Source organism: Mastigoproctus giganteus, chromosome 10 (genome assembly GCF_048544385.1).
Source record: "Mastigoproctus giganteus isolate SK-2022 chromosome 10, ASM4854438v1, whole genome shotgun sequence".
Classification (NCBI taxonomy): Eukaryota; Metazoa; Arthropoda; class Arachnida; order Uropygi; family Thelyphonidae; genus Mastigoproctus; species Mastigoproctus giganteus.
In genome coordinates this window covers 19,379,059-19,391,346 of record NC_143584.1, presented here as the reverse complement: position 1 = coordinate 19,391,346, position 12,288 = coordinate 19,379,059, and the positions used below count along the sequence as shown (strand labels likewise).

Below are 12,288 nucleotides of genomic sequence, written 5' to 3'. Positions count from 1 at the left end.
GGTGAAGCAAATGTGCAGAATCTGATGTCAGCTGAAGCAAATATTGATACATGATCAGGTATTTCATCAGGGGACTACACCTGACCATGTATCAGGAACTGCATTTCTATATTTGTCCATAGTAGTAGAAGAAAGGTTAAAGGTCAAAAAGCAACAAAAATGCAATTAACACATTCTAATACAGTGTGGACAAGGTAGTCCCAATGCAGTGTCATTTATTAAGGTAAAAATAAGGATCAAGTTAGAATAAAATATGGTTAATATAAATATGTAGAGATTTAAAAGTTGTAATTTTGTCTAGATTGGAGTTCAATAATTTGGAACAAGCACGTGGTATAGGGTGAGGTATTAAATTGAGGATAAGGAAGGGAAAAAGGAGTATTTAGATAAATAAAGACAAAAAATAGCAATAGAAGTAGGAATGTTTGTATCACCCTCGTATACACTAATAGTTTTATGAATGGGAAGAACAGTAGAAATAGATAGCAGAAAGATAAAAAGCAAAGAAAAAGTTAAGTGTTAGCATAAAAGGGACCTAATTATAAAAGGCTTTGTAAGTGTTTACATAAAAGGGACCTAATACCAAATCCTTGTATTGTAAGGAAAAGGCATGCGTAAAAATATGTCAGTCGAAACATGCCGAGAAACGAAACCGAAAGTATAATAAGAAAGTGAACGATACCTGGAGTTTTCAAGTAATGCGTAGCAGAAATAAGCTGGTGGGAAAAATATACGTAGCTGAAAGAAAAAGGTGGGGAAATGAAGGGCACATATTTTATTTTATTCTAACTTGATCCTTATTTTTACCTTAATAAATGGCACTGCACTGGGACTACCTTGTCCATACTGTATTAGAATGTGCTAATTACATTTTTGTTGCTTTTTGACCATTCACCTTTCTTCTACTACTATGGACAAGTATAGAAATGCAGTTCCTGATACATGGTCAGTGTAGTCCCCTGATGAAATACCTGATCATGTATCAATATTTGCTTCGGCTGACATCAGATTCTGCACATTTGCCTTACCTATATTCCACCTTTATCATATATGTTTTCCCCATATCTGATGACAGCTGTAATATTTTTTATTTTATTATTTTTATTTGTATTTTACTGTACTAATTTTAATTTACAGTTCACCCACCTTGTATTAGCTTTGTAATTCAGCCCATAATTTTCTTAATTCGTCATAACTTTTAGGATATTAACATTCTTTCACATATCTACTACACTTCCTTTTCTACTATCCTCATCCTTCTAGTCAGATACATGGTCAGTGTAGTCCCCTGATGAAATACCTGATCATGTATCAATATTTGCTTCGGCTGACATCAGATTCTGCACATTTGCCTTACCTATATTCCACCTTTATCATATATGTTTCCCCCATATCTGATGACAGCTGTAATATTTTTTATTTTATTATTTTTATTTGTATTTTACTGTACTAATTTTAATTTACAGTTCACCCACCTTGTATTAGCTTTGTAATTCAGCCCATAATTTTCTTAATTCGTCATAACTTTTAGGATATTAACATTCTTTCACATATCTACTACACTTCCTTTTCTACTATCCTCATCCTTCTAGTCAGATACATGGTCAGTGTAGTCCCCTGATGAAATACCTGATCATGTATCAATATTTGCTTCGGCTGACATCAGATTCTGCACATTTGCCTTACCTATATTCCACCTTTATCATATATGTTTCCCCCATATCTGATGACAGCTGTAATATTTTTTATTTTATTATTTTTATTTGTATTTTACTGTACTAATTTTAATTTACAGTTCACCCACCTTGTATTGGCTTTGTAATTCAGCCCATAATTTTCTTAATTCGTCATAACTTTTAGGATATTAACATTCTTTCACGTATCTACTACACTTCCTTTTCTACTATCCTCACCCTTCTAGTTACTGGCACTTTGTGTAATTTTCACATCCATTTATGCATACTTTATATTTAATACAAACACCCTACCAGTTCAGCCTTTTGGGAAATCAAGGCACCAGCTCGTCGAGCACCCACAATCCTTCCTTTTACCCATCATGCTCGGAATTTTATTACCTACTGAACCACTTTCACCTTATCTATGCTACGTAGGTCTAACTCTGTACTCTTGTACCTCATGTGGTCAACTGGTCTCATTCAGTTTAAATAGGGATGGTCATAATTCAGTGATCACTCAGTGTATATATATATTTATTATACAGGAACTCCCCGACTTACGTAAGGGTTGCATTCCACGGAACACTGTGTAAGTCGGAATTTTCCCCCTTGTGCAGCACTCGCAACTGTGCTCACTGAATTGATTGAATGAAAAAAGAAATGTTCGACGAACATGTGAATAGAATTATTTATTGCATTTATTCAATTTTTTATCTCATGTGCAGGAAAAATTACAAAAGCGTACAATTTAAAAAAATTTCAAAATTATAAAATTACAAAAAAAGAGAGGAGACAGGCATAACATCAGTAAGTTTTACCTCTCGAGCATCGTTCCCACAATCGACGTCTTCAACTGATAAGTATGCTGCTGCTGTGGAGATTTAGAAGGGGTTTTCCGCTCAACCTTACGAAAGAACATATTAATGGATGACTGGGCAGTGGCTTTTTTCTTTTCATCATAGATTTCTTTGTAGCAAGCAAACATATCATTCGCCCCTCTGTTAACTTTTAAGAATCGTTTGCTGTCAGGATCCATCTTCTCAAACCTCGCCATTGCCAATGCAATTTCACGAAATGCCATTGCCATCTCTCTGGTGATGAAGCATCTCAGCTCCTCATTTGGTTCATCTTGAGCTTCGTCAGTATTTTCTTCTTTCACTATCCCTGCCTGCAAGTCAATAAGTTCTTTGTTAGATAATTCCTTCTCTTCTTCCTCTATTAACTCCTCTACGTCTTTGGCATCAACCTGCAACTGAAGTTGCTCTGCAACCTTTACAATCTTATCTGTAACCTCTTCATATGATTTGTCTTTTTCAAATCCTTCGAAGCCTTTTATGTGCAGTGGGCATATTTTCTTCCATGTGCCATTTAAACAACTTTTAGTAATTTCCGCCCAGTCCTTATTAATGTTTAAGATGGTGTGGTAAATGTAAGATTTCCAAAAGTCTCTTAACGTAAATTTTTCTCATCGTCTACTGCAGACAATGCCTGAGCAAATATTGTGCGTAAATAGTATGCTTTTAAATTCGAAATAACACCCCAATCCATAGGTTGGATGAGTGAAGTTGCGTTTGGCGGTAGGAATATAACTCTCACATTTGAATTGAAATCATCTAGATATGTAGGATGTCTTCTATTAGATAATGCTCCTGGAGCATTATCTAATAGAAGCAAAATCTTGAAAGAAACGTTGTCTTTGCAATATTTTTCAACCTCTGGAATGAAGCAGCATTTAAACGAATCCTCAAAGAAAGATATTGTTATTCATGCTCTCTGGTTCGATCAGAAATGCAGGGATAGGGTGGTTTTATTGATGCCCTTAAATGCACAAGGATTTCCAGAATGGTACACAAGCAGTGGTTTTAATCTGTAATCTGCCCAAAATCCCGACATACCAATTGTATTTAAAAAACAAAGTTAGTCTATATCTCAGAAACTGTTTTTGCAATAAAAAATGTTTTTCATGTAATCAAAATGGACACTAAAAACATTAAAATATTATTTGAACACATGGAACATGTACATTGCAGTTATGCAATGTTCCATGTACATTGCATAAAATTATCATATACTTTTTTTTGCAAAAAAGTATATGATAATTTTAATATTTTATGTCATATAATGAATAAACAACACACACTTTTATATATATATATACTAACAGTATACAACCATTTCACGAAAACCACATTACTGACAATAATCACAGTTTAATTATATCAAAATCACAAATTAAAATTTGCAAAAATTCATTCAAATTATAATCAAACGTTTAAGTATTATAATAATAAGAAGAAAATGGGATATTTTTTCCTGGATGTATATATATATATATATTTTTTTTTTTTTTTTTTTTATTTATTTTTTTTTTCCTGTTACCCCTTTCAAAATATCCTGCCGGTGCCTATGGTCATACCTAATGTACTTGTCAAAGAAATTCATGAAAGTACAGCTAATAACAAATAAATAAATAACTGTATAATTACAGTTTTAGTTATGCTAATGATATTTATGACAAACGTTACGCAGCTGCTAAAATACATTACTCTAAATTTTCATATTCTAAAAGAATTCTTATTTCAAGAATTTTATCTTTGGCATTTCAATGCTATACCTATAATTGTTACTGAAATGCCCTATACAAATACCAAAATTCGACTTGAAAAATTACCAGTTAAATGCAATATAATAAAGTAAAATTATTTATGTTGTTTTTATTTGCTAATTGTATTTTAAAACTTTGTTTTTGTAACAGAAAACATGATCTTCAAATCGAAAGAGGTATTTGTTGTTAAAATTTTTATTTTTAATATTATTTCTACACAAAATTAATCTAATAAGGTAAATTTTTATTTACTAAAAAATTAATAAATATATAGAATTATATTCATACATTTTTGTAATATAGTAGATGCTGCCATGATTCTGGGCTGTCAGGATTTTGGGCCAGACCCGTATATATATATATTGTATAATATTGAAGATAATAATATAGAAGATAATTCAAGCAGACAATACAAAGCTAGATATAAAAAAAAAATATATATATATAGATATACATAAAACTTATTGTTGTCTACCCACAATCTAGATGACTTCAACTGGAGCCAACCACCTAGACTGAAGGCAAAAAAACGACAAGGAGTTCTCTGTTTCTGTAATGATCAATATCTGCTAATATATATAAAAATTCAGAGATTAAGTAATTTGAATCTAAACCAACTAAAGGTAGTTAAAAATTTTTTTTAGAATCAAAAGAAAGATAGTATAAATATAAGCATATATTGAACATCGTTGACCAGACAGTTCAGGTTCTATTATTCCTACTCTATTAGTTTTTCTTCTTCTTACTATCTGCATGTTTCTCTTTGCATTAACTTAATTTTAATTAATTAATTAATTAATTTTTTTTAACCTATCCATCACATAGGGGGCACCACATATATACTCACTAGAGGGATTATTGTTTCATGACGACTAGTTACATTATGTCCTGGATATGGTAGATATGCCTTATACTTTACATTTATTCTTATTTTAATTATTAAATTACATTCTCTGTTGGGTAAACGATGTTCAATATATGCTTACATTTATACTATCTTTCTTTTGATTCTAAAAATTTTTTAACTACCTTTAATTGGTTTAGATTCAAATTACTTAATCTCATACATATAATGGTGAAAATAGTCCTGGGCTCAGAAGCTGCTAATGAAATTTCAAAAATTCCACTCACACCTGACACAATCAGTTGCTGAGTCAGTGACATGTCCAGTGACATTGAAGACATTATGAAGAAGAAAACCAACAGCAGTTGAAGTTCCCACTTCAGATCAATGAGCCCACAGATGTTAGTGGTCATGCTCAACTTCTTGCCAACATTTGGTTCATTGGTGGAGATGTAATTGCAATGAATTTATTTTTTTGCAAAGTTCTACCCAAGCGAGCCACTGGTTAAGAAATATTTCATGCTTCAAAATGAATTAAATTGGAAGGATTGTGTTAGTGTTTGCACAGATGGAGCCACTTTCGTGACAGCTCGAGTTAAAGACTTTGTGGGTAAAGTGTGCGAACTGAATGCTGACATATGATATGACCATTATCTTATTCACCGTGAAGCCATTGTTGCCAAGTCTTTGCCATCAGCTCTGAAAGTTGTGCTGGTCGAAGTAGTAAAAGTCGTTAACTTCATCAAATCGTGGCCCCTCAATTTGCAGCTTTTTTCCATTTTGTGTCAGGAAATGGGATCTAAACACACCATGCTCCTGCTACATACAGAAGTATGGTGGTTGTCATGTAGTAAAGTGTTAACATGCCATTTTGAAGTTAAGGAGGAGGTACAGACATTTTTAAAAGTTAGGGGCATGAGTATGCAGAGTTATTTGCAGATGATGAATGGGTGACTAAGTTGGCATATCTTTCTGATATTTTCATTCACTTGAATGAGCTGAACCGAAAAATGCAAGGCAAGAATGAAAATCTTTTTACAAGTATAATTAAGATTCAAAGCTAGCTTTCAGAATAAGTTGGATTTGTGGATACAACGCATTGCAGATGGGTTGTTTGAGATGTTCCCAACTGTACGGCTGCTTGTTGCTGGTGATAAAGTGGTGATGGACTTTATTAAAGAACATTTAGATAACTTGCAGCAGAAGTTCAAGGATTATTTTGGAGAGAGTGTTGAAGATTTTGACTGGGTTCTTGATGTATGTGTTGTGGATGCAAAATCTCTTCCGTACAAGAGGAACTAACAGATCTGAAGGCGGACAGAACATTGCGATTAAAACATCGTGAAGTGCAGTTGGGCACATTTTGGTTGTCAATAAGGAGAGAATACCCGGCTAGCTCTGAGATGGCAATTAAATGTGTTATCATTTTTGACTACATATTTAACTGGGCTTTTTGACCTTGACTGAAATTAAAACATCAAAGAGGGAGAGACTCAGATGCATCAGCTGTCTGTGTTCAGCAAAGCAGGCACAAGTATTACATTGAAGGTATGCGTACTTATTTGGTTTAATACTAATAGAAATTTTTTTTTACATTGCTTTTGTACAGTGATTTAGGGTTCATAAAATGTTAATATATGCATGAGCCAATTTCTGTTGGATTGTTGGAACAATTAAAATTGATTCTATTGTGACTTATAGCATATTTATATTAACATTGCCGTAAACTATGCTTTTTGGAGGATTAACATTTTGATGTGCCGCATTGTGTCATGGATAACTTAAGGTGTGCTGCGAGGAGAAAAAGGTTGCGGAACACTGCTCTAGAAATGAAAAGACAGAATTGTGTAGAGCAGCTGTGAATTATGCTAGATTTGCTATTTTCTTCTTTTTTCCATCCCTAAAGTGCCCTTTTGTGCAGCAAGTATTTTTCAGATTATGATGCAGTGATTTCTGAGACTGTCATAAGCAAGGCAATCAGTGGTATTCTGAAATAAATGGTCCCTGAACTGTATCTATCAATGCCACCAGTATCATTGTGACTGAAAAGGATTGATAAATGTGAGTGGTTTCAGATTTCTGTCACCAGGAATTCTAAGTGTATACTGATCAACTGCCGACCGGGCTAGCCGAGTGGGTAAAGTACCTGCCCGGCAACCCAAAGGTCGCGGGTTCGATTCCTGCCTCGGGCTTGGATCAAAGTACTGCAAAAACCTTGGGAGGTGCAATATGGCCACAGCAGCCGATGCGCCAACAACTACCAAATCAAAAAAAAAAAAAAAAAAAACTGATCAACTAATCATATATGCTGTATATGATTGGTTGATCAGTTAGTTGATTTTACAGTGTAACAGCATTGTAAGCTAAATTTTAGCAATGTATTATTTCTGTACGTGTGTGTGTGTGTGTGTGTGTGTTCGTTCACTGACTGATTGCATGTTGTATTGGCTGAAAAATCTAGAATGAACTCTGGGTATAAAGTTTGTTCCCTCTTGCTTGCATTTTAACCCTGAAATTGGTTGTTAGCATGGGAAAGAAAATAGAAATAAAACTATAAAAAGCATGTGTCGAGTAACAGTGGTACCTGTAAATATGTTGAAACCACCTAGATAAGATATTTAGAAACTGAAGAAACTTCAGTTGATGGAGAGGAGTTAAAAATAAAACAGCAAAAAATAAACTTGTAATAAGAATTCCTTAGTAACTAGCTAAACAGAATACTTAGAATTGGGAGGGGAGAAAAACATTCTTGGAATCTAATAACATTATTGGAATCGTGGTTTTTGATATTTTATATTTTTGCATAAATGGTATTTGTATATAAGTGCAGTTTACATTTAAAATTATTAGATAATTCACTTGAATGCATCTTGATTTATTTATAATCATATTTTATTCTCTCTGTTCTAGGTTTTGGATGCCAATCATGATGTGGATCAGATGAAAAAGCAATATGAAAAACATGCCAGTAACATTTTGTTTCTTAATGGAACAACAGATTCTTGCCATGATGGACTCAGAATGTCTTCATAGTAGATGCAGTTTTTGTTTAATATGGGGTTGGATGGCCCTCTTCAGTTACTGATTTGGTGAACTTTACAAAAGGCTCTCGTATAATGCATTTATGGTTAAGTAGATTTTTAAAGTGTAAATTGAAATAACAGTCATTTTGCTATACATATTTCCTAAATATATTTTGATTTATTTGGAGTTTTTAATTTGTAATGCTGCTTTTGTATATATGTTTTATATTGACCTCTGTAGTGATTTATAGTTTGATATTATTTTGGCTTTAATGACTGGATAATTTTTGTATGAATTCATTAATTTATAGAAGAAGAGGTTATTCACTGTGATCTGTTCTTTTAAACATTTAATTTTATTATTATTATTTTTATATTTTTGGTTCATATGCAGTTTCCAGTACAGTTAACACTGAAGGATTATCTGGTTTGCTAGCTGGAATTTATGTATTTATTTTTGTTGATATATGAAAAAAAAAATTGTTTGTACTTCTTGTCTTTCAAGAGTGACATATAATTTGAATGAAGAATTTTTCGAATGAAGAATGTTAAGTTCTGTTAGTAATGAGTCATTTGAAGTGAAATTCGGTGAAAGTGTTATTTGCCAGATGGAACAGTGAAACACCACGTACTGAATTCTCCAGAACTGTAAGGAAAATATTTATGGAGTTTATTTTGGAATGGAATTTGAAAGTAAAATACATTAGTGAGTATTACAATTTGGTTTTTACTTACTTTGAATAGGGTCCAATTTTTTTTAATTATAAATTATAAAATGAATAATATATTGTGGTAGCTATATATCCATTTTCTTAATAATTGACATGGATTGTTTTGCTTCTGTATGTAAAGAATTCAGTGAGAAAGAATAACTAAAAGGGTACTGCTTTTACTCAAAACTTTGCTTTGCAGTTTCAAACTGAAAAAGAGAGAGAAAGATTTGACATTTTAAAATCATGGGACTTGACAGATGTGCTATATTTCTTAAACGCTATATCTTTAAAAGTGACACCATTCCTCATATGAGAATTAATTAGAAAGCTCCATGATAAACCTTAATTTTCTGCTGGAAAACTGATATAGAATTTAAGAAATAGGAACTATTTTACTCCTGAAATATTTTCAGGAATGAAAATTAATATTATTTATATTTTACAAAAAAAAAAAAGTAACATATTGGATTATTTCCATTATTAAGATATAAATGAACTTTATATCTTTTAATAATAAACAAGAAAGAAATGGGCAAATAATAGTTAAACATAAGTGAATGTTATACATATAAGCAGTTATTTCTATAATTAATTCCAATAAATGTTGCATGTTCCCATTGGAAGCATTACTAACATCTTTATTTCCATTCTCTCTCTTACGTGCTCACACACACACTAATCCCGTGATAGGGAACTGACCATTGCATTACAGACTTTCAGCACATTTCATCTTTCTTGCTTGAACTTAAAAACAAGCTTATTCTTCTTACCCTCCCCCTTCCCTTTTGTGTTACAGAAATCTTCCTCTAAGTTATTTCATTTCTTGTTAAAATTTACCCTTAGTAATTATTAATCATGCATTTTTAACTGCAGAAATTTAATTTCAGTTTTTACATTTTTCTCTAAACATTTGGTAAGCTTAAAATATTTGAATAATGATTATGATGATCATTATATCTAAATACCATGCTAAATAACTTACAGAATCATTGTTGCATATACTTCTGAATTTATAAAATTGAGAAGGGCCACTTGTAAGATGTAGTTCTTCATTTTATCTTCAGTTTATCATAAAATGTATTTTCTGAAGATCTGTAATTGAGTTGGATTCCAATATTGGCTATATAGATAAAACTGAAGTCATAAAATGCCTGAGGGAAACAAGGCTACCACTGTTTTAATTATATAATGTAATGCAGGGGTATCCAACCTTTTAGCTTCCCTGGGCCACATTGGAAGAAGATGAGTTGTTTTGGGCCACACATAAAATACACTAACGCTAACGATAGCTGATGAGCAAAAAAACAGAATATATAGTTAACATATTTAAGTAATTTAAACTTCATTAATTCATAAATTTTTATTATAAAAGTAAAAGACAAGACAGCAACGTGAAATTAGTGAGATGTTTGACATAGTGTCTCAAAAACAAATGGTTTGATGGAAGTAGTTGCAATTCTCAGTGAGTTCTCAAGGTGCTCATCAGATATTTTGGTTCTAGTTTTATTCTTCCTGTGCTTCATCCTTGAAAATAGCTGCTCACAAATGTAGGTGCTTCCAAATAGCGATGACATGGCATGATTGTGAAGCGAGGGATATTTTTCTCTGGGAAGATATATCTTATAGAAGTCCAGTAAACAGACATGATCAAATTTTTGTTTAAGTTGAATTTCAGATTGTAGCTCTATGCATTCCATTTGAAAATTGGCAGGTAATATGTTTATGTCAACTGAAAATGGAGTCGCAAATATACCAAAAGATTAATGATTTTTCCGGAAATCTCGAAACCTGTTCTCAAATTCCTGTATCAAATCGAAAAGCAAGGCTGCATATTTTTCGTTGTTCACAGGACCGTGTTTAGCCAATGTGTCAAAATGCACAAAATTGTTTGCCTTAATTTGAGATTGCCATAGTTTGTTTCATTTCGAACGCTGTTATAGTTTGAAACATTGTATTGATCAGTTGGTTTTCACCTTGAAGACGCATGTTTAACTCATTTAAATGAGCGGTCGAGTCTACTAAAAATGCCAAATCTGTGAGCCAGTTTTCATTGTCAAGTTCTGGCACAAATTTTGTTTTTGATTCCATAAATGACTTGATTTCATTTTGCAAATCATAAAATATTTTCAACATTTTACCTCGACTTAACCATCTTACTTCCGAAAAGTAAATGATGTCCCCATAGTCAGAATCCATAAATTTAAAGAATTCCTGGAATTGGCGATGATTCAATCCCTTGGCCCTTATGAAATTTACAGCCTTGATGACAATCTGCATGATGTTATCCATCTTTAAAGCTTTTGTGCATAAATTTTCTTGGTGTACTATGCAGTGATATTTCATCATACGTAAATTTTGAGAAGCAATTGCATCATCTTCTATTAATTTTACAAGTCCATCTCTTTTACCTATCATCACTGGGGCGCCATCAGTAGCTATACCAGATATGTTCACAATGGACAAAGAAAATCGTTTTAACGTATTTTTCACTGCTTTGTATAAATCTCTTGATTTAGTTGTGTCTTTTAATGGCACTAAAGAAGCCATTTCTTCAGTGATATTATATTCGTCATCAATACCTTTTAATAAAAATTGCCAATTGAGCTGTATTAGTAGCATCAATACTTTCGTCTATCACCAAAGCATAAAATTTAAAATTAGCAGCTCTGCTCTCCAAACCTTTTTCGATAGATTTTCCTATTTCATCAATTCGCCTAGCTATAATCTGGTGAGACAAACTGATTTTAGAAAAATCCCCTTTTTTATCAGTGCAAATTATATCTGACACGCTTTCCATACATTGCTTAATAAACTCGCCATCCATCGGCATACGGTTTTGATTTTTTTGCCATCAGGTTTGCAACCACATAACTAGCTTTTACAATAGAATCTGTTTGAGTTGTTATTTTTTTAAAAAAACTTTGTTGAGATGATAGACTTTTTTTCAGTTCTGCTATTTTGTCTTTACGACACATTCCTTTGATACGCACTGAATTTCGCAGCATGTTTTTGCGTGTAATGCCTTTTCAAATTGTAGTCTGAAAACTGGCACAAATTCCCTACAAATTAAGCAGATTGCCTTAGTATTTGCCTCAACAAAAATGTAGTCATCTGTCCACTTTTCATTGAACAATCTTCCTTCTTCTATAATTTTTCTTCTTTTTTTTTGGTTCGGTTTTCTTTTGAGATGCTGTGGAAGCCATGCTGGAATTTAAAAAAAAAAATAGATTGAAAATTAGAAAGCAAGGTTTAATAATCAAATAAAAATACTTACACGTCTTCTAAATAACCAAAAATGTCTGTCGTTTACAAAGGTAGGTAGGAAGAAATATTATCAATAATCACTGCATTTTACTCGCCAAATCGCCACAAAAACACGTAACGTCTGCACCTTTCTTCGGTGTCAACTCGACTGTTTACAATTGCA

General features: G+C 32.5%; 2 protein-coding genes across 2 annotated transcripts in view; one reads left to right on the top strand and one right to left on the bottom strand.

Moving 5' to 3' along the window:
- Nucleotides 1–8,178, top strand: part of dnk (deoxynucleoside kinase) — a 60,437-nt gene extending 52,259 nt beyond the window's left edge. The window contains exon 9 of the mRNA XM_090383615.1: nt 8,036–8,178. Within this exon, the coding sequence (XP_090239741.1) occupies nt 8,036–8,158 (123 nt within the window). The 3' untranslated portion in view covers nt 8,159–8,178. The remainder of the gene's footprint in view (nt 1–8,035) is intronic.
- A 2,576-nt stretch (nt 8,179–10,754) lies between these two features.
- LOC150078823 (general transcription factor II-I repeat domain-containing protein 2-like) lies at nt 10,755–11,480 on the bottom strand. The gene has a single exon (XM_090382393.1). It carries the CDS (start codon nt 11,478–11,480, stop codon nt 10,755–10,757), a length of 726 nt encoding a protein of 241 aa, XP_090238519.1.
- Between the last annotated feature and the right edge of the window lie 808 nt (nt 11,481–12,288).

Bases quoted from the DNA above. Each gene is read 5' to 3' on its own strand.
- LOC150078823 (XM_090382393.1), bottom strand. From the start codon at position 11,480: ATGCTACTAATACAGCTCAATTGGCAATTTTTATTAAAAGGTATTGAT.